This window comes from Xyrauchen texanus, chromosome 35 (assembly GCF_025860055.1).
Source record: "Xyrauchen texanus isolate HMW12.3.18 chromosome 35, RBS_HiC_50CHRs, whole genome shotgun sequence".
NCBI classification, from domain to species: Eukaryota; Metazoa; Chordata; class Actinopteri; order Cypriniformes; family Catostomidae; genus Xyrauchen; species Xyrauchen texanus.
In genome coordinates, this window is record NC_068310.1 from 32,751,030 (window position 1) to 32,771,012 (window position 19,983).

At 38.3% G+C, this 19,983-nt stretch overlaps 2 protein-coding genes across 2 annotated transcripts; one reads left to right on the forward strand and one right to left on the reverse strand.

Moving 5' to 3' along the window:
• The first annotated feature begins 291 nt into the window (after positions 1-291).
• On the forward strand, positions 292-2,883 carry LOC127628824 (UBX domain-containing protein 10-like). The gene is made up of 2 exons (XM_052105738.1): positions 292-482; positions 1,871-2,883. Exon 2 carries the CDS (start codon positions 1,914-1,916, stop codon positions 2,658-2,660), a length of 747 nt encoding a protein of 248 aa, XP_051961698.1. The 5' UTR covers positions 292-482; positions 1,871-1,913; the 3' UTR covers positions 2,661-2,883.
• A 738-nt stretch (positions 2,884-3,621) lies between these two features.
• On the reverse strand, positions 3,622-14,773 carry LOC127628816 (ATP-dependent RNA helicase DDX19A-like). The gene is made up of 12 exons (XM_052105727.1): positions 14,628-14,773; positions 12,184-12,238; positions 11,973-12,020; positions 9,494-9,629; positions 8,242-8,334; positions 7,232-7,334; positions 6,643-6,757; positions 6,372-6,549; positions 5,814-6,051; positions 5,562-5,724; positions 5,251-5,442; positions 3,622-4,737 (listed from the first exon to the last, which is right to left on the reverse strand). The coding sequence occupies exons 1-12, from the start codon at positions 14,682-14,684 to the stop codon at positions 4,676-4,678; spliced, it is 1,440 nt and encodes a 479-aa protein (XP_051961687.1). The 5' UTR covers positions 14,685-14,773; the 3' UTR covers positions 3,622-4,675.
• Positions 14,774-19,983: the final 5,210 nt, after the last annotated feature.

Sequence of the window (19,983 nt, forward strand, 5' to 3'; positions counted from 1 at the left end):
CAAGATTAACACGTGCTGCAGAAGTACTGTTTATTAAACTAATAGAGTTAACTGATGTTAACAAATAGATTTTTAAGTGTAAACCATAATAATAAAGTAAAATAATGAGATAAACCACAAAAATAAACAATTAAGTTGTGTAACCAGTAGTAATAAGAATCTCTTGTGTAACCTACAAATAAATGCAGAGAGCCGCAAACTGATTCCTTACTGTCGCAAAAGTATCCGTGTCCCTCTCGAAAATTTTACATTTAACCGTAATTAACTCGTAATAAAACGGCCTCTCGTCTCATGTCTACGGAATCTCCGCGTTACGCTATTTTATGCTCGTACTCTGACATTTTACAACGTTCGTTCGCGCTATAGCATCTGAAGCGTTGCTATGGAGACGCTACCACGTCGGCAACACTGGAGACGGTAGTGAGAATGCCTGACTTTATTTCTCCAACAACGAAAGCAACGTGCAAAATAACCTAATACAGGTAGGACAACTCTAATATTTTACTTTGTTGCGATCAATTAAGAAACATTCCATACTTATAACATAAAAAGGGACGTTAATCTCATGAATTGTTATAGTAGTAAACTGTTTTATACTTTTAATACTTCTATTTAAATGCGATCTATCTATCTGTCTACAGTTGAAGTCAGAAGTTTACATACACTTTGTTAGTATTTGGTAGCATTGCATTTAAATTGTTTAACTTGGGTCACATGTTATGGGTAGCCTTCCACAAACTTCTCACAAAATGAGTTGCTGGAATTTTGGCCCATTCCTCCAGGCAGAACTGGTGTAACTGAGTCAGGTTTGTAGGCCTCATTGCTCGCACAAGCTTTTTTGTTTGTTTGTTTTTTCTATTGGATTGAGGTCAGGGCTTTGTAATGGCCACTCCAATACCTTGACTTTGTTGTCCTTAAACCATTTTGCCATTTGGGATACCCATTTGTGACAGAGCTTTAACATCCTGGCTGTTGTCTTGAGATTTTGCTTCAATGTATCCACATACATTTCCTTCCTCATGATGCCATATATTTTGTGAAGTGCACCAGTCCCTCCTGCAGCAAAGCACCCCACAACATGATGCTGCCACCCCCATGTTTCACGGTTGGGATGGTTTTCTTTGGCTCATCCTTTTTCCTCCAAACATAAGGATGGTCATTATGGCCAAACAGTTTAATTTTTGTTTCATCAGATCAGAGGACATTTCTCCAAAAAGTAAGATCTTTGTCCCCATGTGCATTTGCAAAATGTAGTCTGGCTTTTTTATGGCAGTTTTGGAGCAGTGGCTTCTTCCTTACTGATATAGGACTCAATTCACTGTGGATATAGATACTTGTCTACCTGTTTCTTCCAGCATCTTCACAAGATCCTTTGCTGTTGTTCTGGGATTGATATGCATGTTTTGTTCCTAACTACATTCATCTCTAGGAGACAGAATGCATCTCCTTGCTGAGCGGTATGATGGCTGTGTGGTCCCATTGTGTTTATACTTGTGTACTATTGTTTGTACAGATGAATGTAGTACCTTCAGGCATTTGGAAATTGCTCCCAAGGATGAACCAGACTTATCGAGGTCCACAATAGTTTTCTGAGGTCTTGGCTGATTTCTTTTGAATTTCCCATGATGTCAAGCCAAGAGGCACTGAGTTTGAAGTTAGGACTTAGTGTATGTAAACTTCTGACCCACTGGAATTGTGTCTATTAAAAGTGAAACAATCTGACTAAACAATTGTTGGAAAAATGACTCAAACTATAGTTTGCCAATATGAAGTCTGTGGAGTGGTTAAAAAATGTGTTTTAATTACTTCAACCTAAGTGTATGTGAACTTCTGAATTCAACTTTATCAATCTATCTATCCATCTATCTAGTTGAACTTTATTCAACTATGGGATAGAGTTGACCTCTGGAGAAATGATGCATGTAACCAGGCCGAAGTCTTCTAAAGGACGCAGTAGACCATCCACTCAGAGTGTGGATACACCTGTGCAGCACTCGTCACTTTCACCCCAACCACCAGCCAAGGCAAATGATAAATTCAACCAATGCATCCGATCCAGAGCAATTCTGAGACGCAGCAGTCAGACGAGCACAGAGAGATCGGCTGACATATATGACAAATCCCCGGAAGAGCACGTCTCACTCAACAAATACAGGGTTCTCCCTTCCATTGAGAAAAAAACAGCAGTGAATGGACCCAGCACAAGTGCACAATGGAAGGCCTTACAGTTTAGCCCAGGTGGCAACAGTTGGAGGATATGCAGGCACCAATGTGAGCAAAGCAGTTTACATGTTCTCACAAAGGCCAAGGGCAATACAGGTATGAGGAATAGTTTGAATACCTCGAAGCCACCAAACCAATCAGAGTCAAAGGGGACAGGAAGTGACACAGGTCAAACCTCTCGAGATGAACCAGACCTGCTGCTTGCTATCAGAACTCCAAGTGGTCAAAGATTCAAGTGCCATTTCCACCCAACAGACAAGCTCCAGGCCGTGCTATCAGCCGCAGAGGCTGAATTTGGAGATAAGTTTGACAATTGTCTAATTGATACTATGGATGTCCCGCGCAGGACTTTTGCAAACTTGTCCTTTGCACAGTGTGGCGTCTTGAACAAATCGGTTTTATGCATTTCTAAAATTGGCAACATGGATTTAACTTGAAACCTAATAACTGGATGAAAGTGCTTATTTTGTAGATTTATGATCATTATGATTTACAGTCCAATTAACATTTCAAATCAAAACTGATGTTCCTAATTCTTGAATTTTTATAACTATTGTTGCTAATCCATGAATACTTTTGATGCACCCCATCTTAGTTAAAACAGGTGAATGTTACTTTTGTCACATGTAAACTGAAGAGCAAACAGCAACAGGATTTCTTGATGGTAATGTTCATAATCCTCTTTAGTTAAAGGATAACAATGTAAAATAAAATACTTTGAGTCTGATTGTGTATTGTTTACTTAATGTAGCTCCATGCAAAGGCAAATTATCAATGATTACTTTTAAAATGGCTACGGCTTCAAGGGTGAATATCATGAAACTCATCATGTCCAGGATATATTTACCCCAAAATTTTAAGAAATTCGCAGTTACATTAAGGTACTTACAATAGAAGGGAATGGGGTCAGTCCACAAACTTGTTCCTTTGTGTGTGCATTACTATAACATGATTTTTGCTTTGTAAATAAACAAGATGTTAATGGTGGGAAACAACGTTATGCCACAAATGCGGTCAACTGAACTCGTTTTGAATCTGGAGCAATTTAGTTAAATTTGATTTTGAAGTTACACAAGTTTTCTTAAAATTTAACATCACAGATTGCAGGTCAAATTTATGTTAAATGCTTATAATCTAACAAATAATTGTTTTGCACGGGTGTAGGAAAATGAGAGATGAATCTCAAACTTGAAACATGTAGATGACAATGTATATTACAGGTTGTGACGAGGAGGGCGTGGCCGGCCGCTCTAAATCAGCGGATCTGCTGGAGAAGCTCGAGACAGACAAGCGTTTTGCATCATAACTATTGATTGGGTCCTCCTTACCCGTCCGTATACTGTTACACAGGTGTTGAATAAAAGTTTACATTATTGATACACCACACAAAAACGAGTCAGTTGGTTATTTATTATTAGAACAAACAACTATAAAACAACTGCAGCAAATGTGCAAGAAAAGAAACTGAAATGCTGCAGAAAAAAATACTTTTAAAGCTCTTCAATTCTTAGTAAACTTCACTCACAGCATTCACAAATGCAAACTGTTTCAGTCAAACAAATTGCATTTCTTGAGCAGCAAAAATGTAACAAAAGTTGTTATTTAGCTTTTTGCATATAGCAGCAGTGCAATAATTTTCTATTATTATCTATTATCTTTCAGTTCCTAATTGCAATTGGTACAAGTGCTGCATTTCAAAAACATGAATAGGTTTAGACATTGTTAAAAAAAAAAAAAACCCATCTCATTTGGTCTCAACATTAACGGTTTCCTCTTTAAACTTCAAAACAACTCAAGGAACCTTGCATTATACCATAAAAAAAATTATACTCTAAAGTTTTGAATGCAGTTCAATACATTTTTGTTGTTGTTGTTAAACATCAATATAATACTCTTTTGTGCTTCCACAATAATTCTTATTACAAAATCTCTAATTTTAAAGTGCACCTGAGCAATGTTAAGTGTTTTAGGGTTGGTTATTTGTGTGCCTTATGACTTTGTATGCACACTAAAGTTCAAGTCTGATCCTCTATATAATGAATACTCTAATAAGCTTATATATTTAATTCAGTTAGAATTCTTTTCACATTTAAGATCAAAAGGTAGTCTAATTATTTAACAGTGCAACACAATGCAAAATATGCTTAATTAGTAGAGCAGCTAACGGACAAAAGGTCTACATAAAATTAGGAAACAAGACTAAATATAGGAATTAGTGCTGTAACACTCTTTCAAACCCAAACTGATTCCTCCTGTAACAACTATTAGCTTGGAATCAAAACTTTTGGCCCAAAGATTAAAGCGTAAACTGTTCTCTGTAATTCATGTAAACATTTGTCTTTGCAACTCTAGCTTTCACCAATGTTGGTTAATGAAGCATCAAATGGAACGAGGTAATAGCAGAACTGATTTTGATTATGCAATGTGCAGTGCATTTAAGGTCTTCATTATTTCAGTTGGCGATCTTTTCGATTTCGTCAAGATCATCTGTATCCAGCCTCAGAATTTTCTTATCTGTTGGAGAAAAACACCAGATCATTAAATTGAACTGCTCAACAAGCCATAGTTTCCTCAAAAATGAACAAATCAATCATCACTGATATATAATATTGATGCATTATCTCAAGTCAGCTTTTTATTCTCCATAAAATAAAAATGAATGAGGATTCCCCACCACTGTAGCTCTCAAATCTCATTCGTGCTTACAATTAATGAAAAAATGACAATGTATGTGAAGGTGAATTATAATTATGATTTTTCAGTGAATAACTTCAGTTTTCTCAGAGAAAGGCTTCAGAAGACTTGGAATATATTGTGCAAATCAAATGGACTTTTAGACTTTTTTTTTAATGGGTCTGTCATTTTTGAAGCTCAACAGCCCCAGTCACCATTCATCTTCCCTTTATGTTGCAAAGAGAAAAGAAAGTCATACAGGTTTGGAACGATGTGAGGGTGAACAAATGACCATTTTCATTTTTGGGTGAGTCATCTCTTTAAAAATATACAAGTAATAATGTTGGAACTTACTGAAATGCCTTTCAATTGTCTTGAGAATCTCCATGCTGTGCTGGCTGTCCACCATGTTGATGGCAAGCCCTCTCTTGCCAAATCGTCCGGTCCTCCCGATCCTGTGGAGGTACGTTTCATTGTCTGGATTGTGGTCTTTGTCCAGAGGCAGGTCAAAGTTGATCACCACGGACACTTGTTCGACATCAATGCCTGCGAATGGCCGTGCGATTATTGAGAATGGCTGAATTTACACATAAGTTAAATAATACCTCTGAAGAACACAAATACTTGATCTGCAAATAAAAAAATGTAAAATAAGGTACACTTACCTCGTGCACAGACATTAGTAGTGATAAGAACCTTCTCTTTGCCATCTCTGAATCGTTCAATAATTGCAGCTCTTTGCTCGACTACCATTTCACCACTGAGGAGCGCCACCTGGTGGCCTTCTTTAGACATCTGGCCTGCGAGCCAGTTGGCTGTTTTACGAGTCTGCAAGACGATGACGCAATGAAATGATTGGAAGTATTATTCCAATAAACCAAGATTCATCAACTATCAATAAAGGCAGATGGACTCACATGACAGAAGATCATTGCTTGTGCTATAGTGATAGCTCCATAAATGTTACAGAGTGCATTGTATTTGTCCTCCTTGCTGTTGCAGAGCACATAGTACTGCTTGATAGTGTCCAGGGTCTCCTCTTCTCGTTTGAGCTTGATGATGTTGGGGTCCGGCACGACCCGCACTGCAAACTTCCACACAGTGTCTTCAAACGTAGCAGAGAAAAGTAACATCTGGCAGCCTTTGGGCAGCATTCTGTGACAGATAATGGACAGCATTCTTAATTCTCTTAATTCTAAGTTTTAAGTCAAAGGTCTTTAACTGCTAAAAAAAATTATGCTTTATCTACATGGCAGATTTTTTCATTCCAAGCAGAAATTAGGATACCCTCTTTTTAGTAGAAAGTACAAGCGTTTGCTTTAATTCTGAAGCAAACCTCTCCATCACATATTACCTTTGGATACTGGAAAAATTTGGCAACTATATACTAGATATAAATGCACTGCTGATAAGGATGTTATCTCAACCTGAAATTGTCTAGCAAGGTTCCAAACCATCCATTAGAGATAGTTAACCTCTGAATGCGGATGCTTTGGTCCTGGTGGCCCTGTGTGGCGATCATGACATCAGCTTCATCCAAAACAAACACTTTGATCTTCCTTGGGTCGATGAGTTTCAGCTTGATGCACCAGTCTAGAACGGTCCCAGGTGTCCCGATGACAATCTGCTCACTGATTTTAACGCCACGCTCCACTGAGAATAAAGCAGCCATTACACACATTTACATTTGGTGTTACGTATAATTTGCACATTGTAAGATTGAGAAGCTGAATTTATGCCGCTTACTTCTGTGTCCACGAACTGCATATGCCAGTGTGACGTCTGGGTAGAATTTGCCCATCTGCTCAATGACTTTACCCGTTTGCAGAGCGAGCTCATAAGTGGGAGAAATGCACAAACACTGGAAGAACCAAAGAATTAATGAACAATATTTATTAAAGGGGCCGTTCAACCAAAAATGATAATTCTGTCCTCATTTGCTCAACCCTCATGTTGTACAAAACACAAACGAGTGACTTTTTGTTCCATGGAACAGAAATGGAGATATTTTGCCAAATAAAATGCTGCTCTTTTCCATACAATCAAATTAGTCAGTGATTTATAAAATCAAGCTGCAATCTTGATGTATGGATGGACAAAATTTATGGTGCCTTTTTGGATATTTACAGGCCACTGATTTTGTTGAATGGAGAAAAGCAGTAAGGACATTCTACTAAACATGTCTTTTTGTGTTCCACAGAAGAATGAAAGTCATTTGGGTTTCAATCAGAGTAAATATTGGGGTGAAATACTCCTGTAACTATACCTCACTGACTATTTTCACTCAGAGTTTAAAGTCCTATTTAAACTTACTGTGAGAAGTGTTCACATTCACCTGTGTCCATTTAAGGGCTGGGTCCACATGGCTGAGCATGGCCAAGACGAAGGCCGCCGTTTTACCAGTGCCAGACTGAGACTGAGCGATCAGATTCTGAGGTCTGGGAGCAGAAAGAAACACATACAGAGAAGAGTGATACATAGGTCTATACATACCAGTAAAACCCAGTTTTAGTTCAGAGTTCTAGTAAAACCCACTTGACAACAATATTGGCTGAAATGAATCGTGTATATATAAATATTTGCTGAAAAAGCCCCTCAAATGACAATAATTACAAATATGATTAAAGATATTTTTAAATATTTTTAAAATGGCAGATGAGTAAAGTGTTGATAATACAAAAATTGACTTTAGAAGGAAACATATTTTTTATTTCCATATTATTGAACAGAAGTTTATAATTGTCCTACAGTCCAGAGCAATCCATTTTGCAATTGAATTCATCAATCGGTCCGAGATAGATTTATTATAAAGGCTTTTCCAAGGATGCGTCAATATACACATGCACAGACAGACGTTTTGAGCATGTCACTTTGGTTGAGTCATGTCACAAACAGCGTTTTTAGGTCACTGTATCAAATGTAGTTTGGAGCTTGTTTGGTCTTGAGATCCCTGCATTCTGAATTGTGCTCTGTCCAGCTGTGTTTGAACACAAGGACGCGACCTCATCTTGTGCTGTCGCTAGTATCAAGCAAGCCTGAGTTTGGTTTGTTGTCTGTGCGGCTGCGTGACACCTTTACAGCTGGAGTTTTGCTCACTGCCCCCTGGAGAAAACAGGTGGTACTTTATACTTTAACCACTCCGATGTGAGGAATATTCCTTATTACGGTCAGGGGACATGATTAATTGCGTTAATTTATTTAATGCACAATGTTTTTGTTATATAATTAAAATCGCAGGTGTTAAATGGACAGCCCTATATAAAACATTTGTATTCATTGCTGCCACAGCTAACTTTGTATGAGTGCTCTTTCTCACAAGAAAACATTTTAAATATGTGGACTTACGGTTCTGCGAGCATCATGGGAAGGGCGTTCTCTTGGATTTTAGAGGGTCTGTTGAAGCCCATTTCATACACGCCTTTGAGTAGCTGTGGTTTCCTGTTACAAAATCAAAAAAACTAATGAAAATGACCACATGATGAAAAGTGCTTCATGAGAGATCTGATTTTCGTTTCTCTATGCATACATCTGTCAATTAAATAAATATTCAGGGTTCAATACAAGTTAAGATCAATCGAAAGCATTTGTGGCATAATGTTGATTAGCACAAAAATGTATTTAGGCTCGTCCCTCCTTTTCTTTAAAACAAAAGCAAAAATCAAGGTAACAGTGAGGCACTTAAAATGGAAGTGAATGGGGCCAGATTTGGAGGGTTTAAAAGGCAGAAACATGAAGCTTATTTATAATGCTTATTTATAAACATAATTCTTCTGTTAAAACTCAAGTATTACTTGAGCTGTAGAGTCGTTGGTAAAATATTTTTTAATTTTTAGGGTATATTATAATTTGAAATTATATCGACATGGCAATGAAGCTGTAAAATTGGCTATAACTTAACACAGAAAAGCTTAGCAAGTTATTTTATCATGCTAAAATCCTGTTAACATGCATATTGTTTGTCTTGTTGCTATACTTTTCAAAAAGGTGCTTTTTAATTAAGAAAAGGGGCAAGTCTAAATGAATTTGTGTGGTAATCTACAGTATATTATGCAACAAATACTGTGGATTGAGTTTAACTTGTATTGAACCCAGAATGTTTAAGAGAGTAATTGGTCTAAATGCTCATAACACAATAGACCCAGCTAACAGCATTTTCTCACATATAGCACAGTGCAAAAGTCTTCAGCTAATTAGAAGTTTTACAAAAACATTTATCTAATGATGGTTATTTAATATATTCTACTTTAGTCTGTGAATGTCATTGAGTCAGTCTGGGATTACACGAAGAGACAGAAGCAATAGAGAACGTCTAATTACACAGAACTGTGGCAAGTTCTCCAAGATGCTTGGGACAAACTATCTGCCAACAACATTGAAAAACTGTTTGCAAGTGTACCTAAGAGAATTGGTGCTGCTTTAAAGGCATAGGGTTGTCACACTAAATACTGATTTTGTTTTAGGTTTACTTTGTGTGAAGTTAATTGAGCAATAAAAAGTATATTGCATTATTTTTGAAAGCATCCTCACTACACCACAAATTTCACAACTGCCTAAAACCTTTGCACAATACTGTATGTTTAAACTAAAACATACTTACAGTCTTAGCTCCTCAAATGTCTTCACTGAATACAGAGGGGAGTTTGGATCCCTCTGAAGAACCTCCACTTGGTTTGTGTTGTTGACTAGATTGCTTCTGATCAGCTTATTTAAGAGAGACTGTGTGGCTTTGTCCTCTAAAAGATTAGGAAGTGAATCGTTTTAATAAAAAGGCTTTATTTATTGTGACCCCCATACAATTTTGGTGTCACATTTGAATAAAATATTTAAACTACCACACAACTTCTTAAAATACACAATTATTACAGCTTTAAAAGGTGCACTCAGTATTTTTTTTCAATATGCGATTTGACTTACACGACACATAGGGGCCTGAATGTAGCATCATTCAAACACAGTAGTTTTCAAGTACAGACATCATTGTAGAAATTTACAATTTACAGTTAGCTACATTTAACTCGTGAGTTAACGTATCCAATAACAAGGCGATTAAGCAAGTAGTATTCAGCTGGTGATCCTAACATGGCAGCCACCATGAGGGGACCCTCTCCATGTAGAATAATGAGGTCACTAATATGACTCGTCTTCATCTCTTGTGAGTGGCCTTGATTTGATACATACAGTGAGGAAAATAAGTATTTGAACACCCTGCTATTTTGCAAGTTCTCCCACTTAGAAATCATGGAGGGGTCTGAAATTGTCATCGTAGGTGCATGTCCACTGTGAGAGACATAATCTAAAAAAAAAATCCAGAAATCACAATGTATGATTTTTTAACTATTTATTTGTATGATACAGCTGCAAATAAGTATTTGAACACCTGAGAAAATCAATGTTAATATTTGGTACAGTAGCCTTTGTTTGCAATTAAACGTTTCCTGTAGTTTTTCACCAGGTTTGCACACACTGCAGGAGGGATTTTGGCCCACTCCTCCACACAGATCTTCTTTAGATCAGTCAGGTTTCTGGGCTGTCGCTGAGAAACACGGAGTTTGAGCTCCCTCCAAAGATTCTCTATTGGGTTTAGGTCTGGAGACTGGCTAGGCCACGTCAGAACCTTGATATGCTTCTTACAGAGCCACTCCTTGGTTATCCTGGCTGTGTGCTTCGGGTCATTGTCATGTTGGAAGACCCAGCCTCGACCCATCTTCAATGCTCTAACTGAGGGAAGGAGGTTGTTCCCCAAAATCTCGCAATACATGGCCCCGGTCATCCTCTCCTTAATACAGTGCAGTCGGCCTGTCCCATGTGCAGAAAAACACCCCCAAAGCATGATGCTACCACCCCCATGCTGCACAGTAGGGATGGTGTTCTTGGGATGGTACTCATCATTCTTCTTCCTCCAAACACGGTTAGTGGAATTATGACCAAAAGGTCTCATCTGACCACACGACTTTCTCCCATGACTCCTCTGGATCATCCAAATGGTCATTGGCAAACTTAAGACGGGCCTTGACATGTGCTGGTTTAAGCAGGGGAACCTTCCGTGCCATGCATGATTTCAAACCGTGACGTCTTAGTGTATTACCAACAGTAACCTTGGAAACGGTGGTCCCAGCTCTTTTCAGGTCATTGACCAGCTCCTCCCGTGTAGTTCTGGGCTGATTTTTCACCTTTCTTAGGATCATTGAGACCCCACGAGGTGAGATCTTGCACGGAGCCCCAGTCCGAGGGAGATTGACAGTCATGTTTAGCTTCGTCCATTTTCTAATGATTGCTCCAACAGTGGACCTTTTTTCACCAAGCTGCTTGGCGATTTCCCTGTAGCCCTTTCCAGCCTTGTGGAGGTGTACAATTTTGTCTCTAGTGTCTTTGGACAGCTCTTTGGTCTTGGCCATGTTAGTAGTTGGATTCTTACTGATTGTATGGGGTGGACAGGTGTCTTTATGCAGCTAACGACTTCAAACAGGTGCATCTAATTTAGGATAATAAATGGAGTGGAGGTGGACATTTTAAAGTCAGACTAACAGGTCTTTGAGGGTCAGAATTCTAGCTGATAGACAGGTGTTCAAATACTTATTTGCAGCTGTATCATACAAATAAATAGTTAAAGAATCATACATTGTGATTTCTGGATTTTTTTTTTTAGATTATGTCTCTCACAGTGGACATGCACCTACGATGACAATTTCAGACCCCTCCATGATTTCTAAGTGGGAGAACTTGCAAAATAGCAGGGTGTTCAAATACTTTTTTTCCTCACTGTATGTTCTACAATTAATTTCATTAGGAGTAAAACGTTTACTCCTTTTAAAACGAGTACACCTTTAAGGTCAACATAAAACCATAATGTCACATTTCAAAGTGAAAAAGGATTTTCAACAAGAAAAATACATTGGGAATTAAAATCAATATGACAGGTGGTTGGAGGGAAAAGTTTGAAAAATTAAGAGAGGTTGGTGTAGGATGAACGGTTCACAATAAGTCAAGGAATGTGTAAGCAATTGGGGTCAATTTAGTTTTATGCTCACTTTTATATAACAAGCGCAATGTTATTCAAACAACTATTTAAATTTCACCTTTCTCCTCTTCGTCCGATTTGTCACCATCATCAACAGCTTTTTTTCCTCCAAGAGAAGACAAAAAAAAAGTACTAATTAAATAAATGAGTTACAAAAAACAATGCAAACAAACCTTTAAAGACTCATTCAGTAACAATATAGCAATAAATCTCTGCACATCTGAATGGATAACAGTCATCTAAAAAACAAAACTTCTAAAAGAAATTACCATTAGAGTGAAGTACAGGTGCATCTCCGACGTCCGTAATCCGTAAATTGCGAATCTTTTTTCCAAACAACAGAATTGCAGTTAGAGTCAATATAAATGCAATGCATTGATTCATACAGCTTTGGAACAACAGTAGATAATGACAGAATTTCAGAATTCATTTTTGAGTGAATTATGCCTTTAAAAGATATAGTCTCTGAAACAAGTCTTAAAGGAAGAGTTCACCCAAAAATGAAATTTTCTCTCATCATTTACTCACACTCATGCCATCCCAGGTGTATGACTTTCTTTTGCAGAACACAAATGAAGATTTTTAGAAGAATATCTCAGATCTGTAGGTCCTCACAATGCAAATGAATGGTGACCAAAACCCCCCCAAAAAAGGCAGCATAAAATTATTCTACGTTTCCAGAAGCGATATGATAGATGTGGGTGAGAAACAGATTAATATGAAAGACCTTTTTCACAATAAATTCTCCTCCCTGCCCAGTAGGTGGCAAGATGCACGAAGAATGTGAATCACCAAAAACAAAAGAACTCTTAGAAAAGAAGAGCGCTTAGGAGGGCTGTTGGAGATATCGTATAGCTTCTGAAGACATAGATGTAAGCACTGGAGTCATATAGATTACATTTATGCTGCCTTTATGTGCTCTTTGAGCTTGAAATTTGGAACCTGTTGACTGGCATTGTATGGACCTACAGAGCTGAGATATTCATGTGTTCCGCAGAGGAAAGGAAGTCATACACATCTGGAATGGCATGAGGGTGAATAAATGATGAATTTAAATTTTTGGGTGAACTATCCCAGAGCATGACGTGCCTATAATTTGACAGTAGAGCTGATATAGACAACACTACATAACACAAAACATAATGATCATTTAAATGTAATAAAGCAGATCTGGCTGTAGCTGGTTTGGGTTGAGGCATCACTAGTCTTCAAATGCATCAGAGCTATAGCTTATATAGAGGAGCTATATGCACATACACAAACTGTATAGTGTGCCTGAAGAGTTTAAAAAGCTTTAGCAGAGAAGCTGGCAGCCAAACTGTACTAAATCAGTTACTAAGTGTGTTCACACTTGTAGTTTGTTCTCTTGGTCTGGAGTGTTAGTGTGTAAATAGGCTTAGGCCCGTTTTCGGTCACAATAATCAGATTTGACAGGGAACACCACAAGTGTTACTTTGTGCCCCTTTTTAGAAAATAAAAGCATTTAAAAAAATAAGTCTTATTTTTGGTGATCTTCCTCATGCACTTTCAGTAGCCGGTCATCTTTGACCGCAAACAATTTGCCCCGGCTGCTAGGAAGGGTAGAGTCACATGGGGTAATCTCCTCTTGGTCGCGAATAGTGGGTCTTGCTCTCAATAAGGCGCATGGTATTTGTGCATGGATTGCAGAGAGTAGCATGAGCCAAGCTGGGAGTCTCCACGGTGTCATGCACAAGGAGCCACTTGAAAAAATGTGTGGATTGATTGTCTCAGAAGTGGAGGCAACTGAGACTTGTCCTCCACCACCTGGATTGAGGTGAGTAACCGCGCCACCACAAGGACCTACGAAGTAGTGGGAATTGGGCATTCCAAATTGGGGAGAAAATGTATTAATATTTTTTTTCAAATTGTAATAGTAATTTTCACATTATTAATGTCCTGACTATATATTGTGATCAGTTGAATGCCACTTTTGTGAATTCAAGTACCAATTTCTTTCCATAAGTGCAAAAGCTGTACATTATTCCACACTTTTGGCTGCCAGTGTATGTGAACGTTAATGTAAGAAAGCATGTATTACTCAAAAGAGTTTGTGCGTATACATGAACGTGTGTTAGTGCACGTGTGTGTGTACGGTGCGAGGCCATGAAGTTTTCTATCACAGACGCACATATGTGAACATGCACATGATGAACATGCTCCTGAACACTCATTTTTGATTCCTTTCATTTTCAAGGGTCGGACATTTTTGACCGACAACATCACAATTGTAACTTTGTGCCATTTTGTACAAAATAAAAACACTTCTAGATAAAAGCACACTAGTGTGATAAATAGCACAGAATGTTTTCATTATTTGTGGATAATTTTGGCAACATAATTTTTTTTTTTTTACTCAAAAACGGAGGTGCATAAGCGCAGGTCAATGAGACCTACAATTAATACGTTCCAAAAAGAAATACAAAACGTGCTAATTGAAATAAAACAAGTTGGCAAAAGATCTAATCCAATATTTGATGATAAAATAGCATAATGAGAGATTTATAAGCAATTTTATAGGCCGGGAACACCAAAAGCGTAACAAGGTGATTTTTCTTTTCAGTCAAAAGAAAATCCTCTTCAGGTCAAAATGACCGGAACACAACATGAGGGTGAGCCCCTGACTCACTGCTGCTAGCATGCTAAGCCATAAACATATCAATAAAAACAGTGGTAATTCTGTTTCTTTGCTCACAAACTTGGTTGAAGCCTCTTGTTCGTCCACCGCAAAAGCCCATGAGTCGGTTGCCATGGCTCCAGTCGCAGTTATGTGTATTATAAATCTGCTTTGAGAACTCTTCTGACGAGCTGTCCACAACTTTGATTTTCACTCTGTTCAGCTCCGCGTGGACGCGCACACTGCGGGCGCGTGCATAGTCGAACGCTGTCTGGCGTCTCGAAATTAGGGCCAGACTATGGATGTGCGATAGCATTTATTTTCAAATCCAATATCGTCGATACCGATACTTCTGTTATATATATATATATATATATATATATATATATATATATATATATATATATATATATATATATATATATATATATATATATATATATATATATATATATATATATACTATATATATTATTACCAAGTATATCGCAAATAATATAAATAAATAAATCTCTCTCTCTCTCTCTCTCTCTCTCTCTCTCTCTCTCTCTCTCTCTCTCTCTCTCTCTCTCTCTCTCTCTATAATTTATTTATTTTTTGCGATTACTTGGGATAAAATGGGTAATTTAAAATAATATTTTTTTAGTCATTATTCAAGTCATTATTTTTATTAACCTAAACAGAAAATTATTACACTTCTGTTTTGTTTACCCTTACAGAATTAACCATTTCATTACAGTAACTATAGTTTAACCAAGATATTTAGTTAAACCATAGTTACCACACAATTAACGTTACTACTACAACATTACTGTAGTAAAACAATGGTTTCCACACAAAAAAAGTTTATTTTCACAAAGTTTATTTGCATAAGTTACATTTAAATGTATAAACATATATTTACGTTTAGCAGGGAAATAAATATGCAGTGCAAACGATAGTTTCTCCAGAAATGCTTGTGCGTCAGATGCTGGAAAAGTCCCGCCCTTACTGAAACTGAAGATATGATTGGTTAGCATATATCCAATCGCGTCTGAAATGAACGTTCTGATTGGTGGATCAGCTCAGTCGAACTGTCTGTCTTGTCAATGCCCACCAGTGCGTCTCCGTGCGCGTTTAGAGAGAACAACAATAATAAAACACAATTCACTCAACGGTGCTGCGGCATTGCGTTATTAGATAAAAAAATGTCCTTGTCAAAACCTCGTTCTTCTGGTGACCACACGTATCATCACTTATTTCAGGTGGGCATACGCAAAATCCTAAAAGAGATAGGAGGGCATACTATATGCCCTAGACTACACACCAGAAGCTGTTTCTCTGATTTTCTATCATTACCTCTACAAGACACTGATCCCTCTTGATTGAATGAGTCTTGTGAAGGTGCAAGCGCTTGTCTGCTTGTGTTTTTCAGCATTTATGAATGTTAAAATGAGTGGAAGATGTAGTTCCCATCCTGCACAAGTATTTGCTAATATAGCCTAACACCTTTTATTTCACTTTGAAGATTATGATTATTGTTCGTGGTAACCAAATAATAATATCCCTGGTTAAAAAATAAATAAACAATTTAGAATCGATATTTTGTGTGAGGATCGATATTTTTGATACAGTGTCAGTATCGGAAGAATCGATACTTTTAGGATCGATCTGCACATACCTACGCCAGACTTAGTTCCAGTTCGCTTATCTGTGGAAAAAAATAGTCTCCAAGTATGTGTTTCAACACATTCAAAATATATCTACGATATTAAAATGAATAAATGTCTATTTTTCCAACCTGTTATTAGTATTTATTTATCACCCCTTTTTTATTTTAGATGCAGTTCCTATATATTGTTATTTTCACAGGGCAAATATACTATTTATAAAATCTACTTTTATTACGTGTCATATTTTATGGGGGTATAATTTATTACATCTGACATTTATGTGAGCAAAAATGGGTTGAACATTAACCATAACAAGATAAAACTAAAATGAATGGCTTTTTAACACTTCTGTGTCATATTTGAAGGCTGTTTATTGGATCAATACAGGTAAACGTCATATTATGCAACTACGCACAACTTTAAGTGAGCTTAAAACCTACTAGTTAAGTCTTGCCTTAAGAACAGGTGGTGCAACCAAATTAAGCACTGACTTAGTTACAAACTAACTAGTAGTAACTAAACCCTTAGTGTGACCTTAACATCCCAAATTACGTGAGACCTAGCTGGTGCAATCCCACTCAGGAGAGAGAGAGATAAGGGGCAGCCAGAGACGGCGGTTCGAAAGAGAGAGAGATGCAAGCGGCCGAGTTCATTTTTATCATTAAAGTTTATGTTGATTGTTCAGCCAGTTCATGCCTCCTCCTTGCCCATCCTTTACCTGTTACTGTGGGTGTGTGTGTGTGTGTGTGTTTGTGTGTTTCAGTTAAAATATCTTTAAGTTAGCAAATTCAAAAATAGCAATTTGCACGGACAAATATATTGTCAAATATCCAAGTATATAAATGGACAAATAACGAATCCACTTATTCAAGGGGCTTGAGCCCCTGCCAAGGGGCTTATTTAATTTACCAAAAATAAAATGTGTTCAGTTATAATTTCTGCCAGTTACCACATACGCCAGTAGATGGCAACAAATTACCATCTTTTAAGTGTTATGAGTGAGTCGTTGAGTAAATATTAGATTAAACTGATTTATTAAAAACACAGTGTCGTTTACGACCGAAACAATGGAAGTGAATGAGTATTATTCATTCAAATATGAGGTGGTTGACTTTTTTGTCCATAAAGAGCCAGGGCTGACCAAAACAATGAGCGACCAAACCACAGTCCAAAGCCACTTTTTCCATAAATATATAATCTATGAATCTAACAAATAATCTATTAGGGGAACAAAAGGAATTGGTATAATTTTTCTTATTATTTTGAGGTTTATTGGCAGTTGGCAAACAGCGAATTGGTGCATTACCGCCACCAACTCGTAAGGAGTGTGGATTAGAATGGCTAGTATTTCAATATAAAAAAAAAAAACTAAACAAAATCCTCTTATTCTCTCCTTTTCCCTCTTTAATTTTTTTGGTTTTGTATATAGCTAACTGGGCTTTCTTATAAGGGGCATTTAGACTCATCCAAATCAATAAATATTATCAACTTATTTTGGTAATGCTTGTTGGAGGGATGAGACAATGTGGATCTAGATGCAGATTCTTTTAATGAGCTAAATGAAGATGATACACAAGGAAGGTTATTAACTCAGCCGATAAAGCAACAAACCACTACAGCCTTATTAGGGTGACAACAACTGACCCAGAACAACCGAAACAGTGGGCGCAGACATGACAATGATGAAAAATTGGGAACAGGTGTGTGTGTGTGTGTGTGTGTGTGTGTGTGTAGTCAGATATCCAGGGAGATGCTTCTGGTAAATTCAGTTTGTGGACAGACTCAAAGAGTGGCTCCTGAAGCCCAAAAGCCAGAAAGGAAGGGTCCGGAGGTTTAGGAGATGATGCCAGGAAGGGGTGGGTTTAACATTATGGGAGGCAGCTCCTGGAAGGCAACAGGTGGAGGATCAGGAGACCAGGACGGAACTAGCAGAGGGTCAGGGGGTGGAGCTACTGGAGGTGGAGCCACAGGGGCAGAGCCACAGGGGCAGAGCCACTGGTGGTTCAGGGAGTTGAGACTCAGGAGGCAGAGCTGAAGGTGGAGCAGGTGGAACCGCAGGACGAGTAGGGAGTGGAGACTCTGAAGGCATAGCCGGAGGCTGAACCTCTGGAAGAGCAGGGATTTGAGACTCAGATGGAGCCAGAGGGGTTGAAACAGTATGTGGCTCAGGAGATGTTGGAGGCAGAGTATCAGAAGGAGTGTGCAGCGCTGCTGGAGGACACTCGGAAGGTGGAGCCATGGGAGGCTTGGTGAAGGAAGTCTCCAGAAACACAGAGGCTGGGGAGAAAGTGGTCACCATTGAAGGGAGCTCAGAGACCACTGAAACCAGAGTAGCTCCCCCGAAAATTCCTCTAGGGCTGGAACAGTGAAAGCTGGTTCTGGGACAGACGAGGGGTCAAATGCTGGCTCTGGGATGGACGAAGCATAAAACGCTGGCTCTGGGATGGACGAGGCATCAAACGCTGGCTCTGGGACCATGGTGGGTTTGGGCTCGTTGACCGTGGCAGGGGAGCGGCCTCTGTTGATTTGACCCCTGGACCACCAGAGCTGTGAGTGGATCAGGGAGTGGTGAAGCCTTACCTTGCCATGAAGGGGCATGCATCTCCAGTGCTGCCCTCACATATTCCCTCCATGTGAGATTCCCCATCACAACAGCTTCATATTACGATAAAAATTACAAGCTAAATGAAGACGATACACAAAGAAGGATATTAACTAATAAAGCAACAAACCACTACAGCCGTATTAGGGTGATAAGAACAGAGGGTATATATACACATGACAATGATGAAAAGGAATTGGGAACAGGTGTGTAGTTAGAAGTCCGGGGAGGTGCTTCTGGGAAATGTAGTTTGTGGAGAGAGTGACAGACAGAGACTGGGGTGAGCGTGACAATTTTAAGTCGATGAATAATTAGGAAATACAATTCAATTCAGAATGTGCTAACGTAAGAAATGTATGTGCAAGATTACAAGTGATTTCAAATTGATAATAACATAATGGTAGCATATAGTGTGAAAGAGAATTACAATTTCAGCCTTACATTTTCACAGAATGCACAGAAAGTGTCCAAAGAGTCTTACATCCATTGCTACTGGATGTGTACCACATTATAGTTTTTTTTCTTTGAATTTTGCTATATTTGTTCTTTAATGCAAATGAAATAATCTGTAGCCAATAAATCTCCAAAGATGAGATAAGAGAAATTTAGAGAGAGCAAGCAAGCAAAAGAGAGAGAGATAGCACATGTTAATTTAATTGAGAAACAGGAGCTTAGATTTAAGCCAAGGCACTACACACGCACACGCACGCACGCACGCACGCACGCACGCACACACACACACACACACACACACACACACACACACACACACACACACACACACACACACACACACACACACACACACACACACACACACACACACACACATGTTGTGTTTCCATGTTTTATGGGGACTTTCCATAGACATAATGGTTTTTATACTGTACAAACTTTATATTCTATCCCCTAAACCTAACCCTACCCCTAAACCTAACCCTCACAGAAAACATTCTGCATTTTTACATTTTCAAAAAACATAATTTAGTATGATTTATAAGCTGTTTTCCTCATGGGGACCGACAAAATGTCCCCACAAAAAGGTCAAAAATTTCGGGTTTTACTATCCTTATGGGGACATTTGGTACCCACAAAGTGATTTTTACACGCTCACGCACGCACACACACACACACTTTCTCTAACCAACCTGTTGTCTTTTGAGAAGCCCTGGAGGCTCCA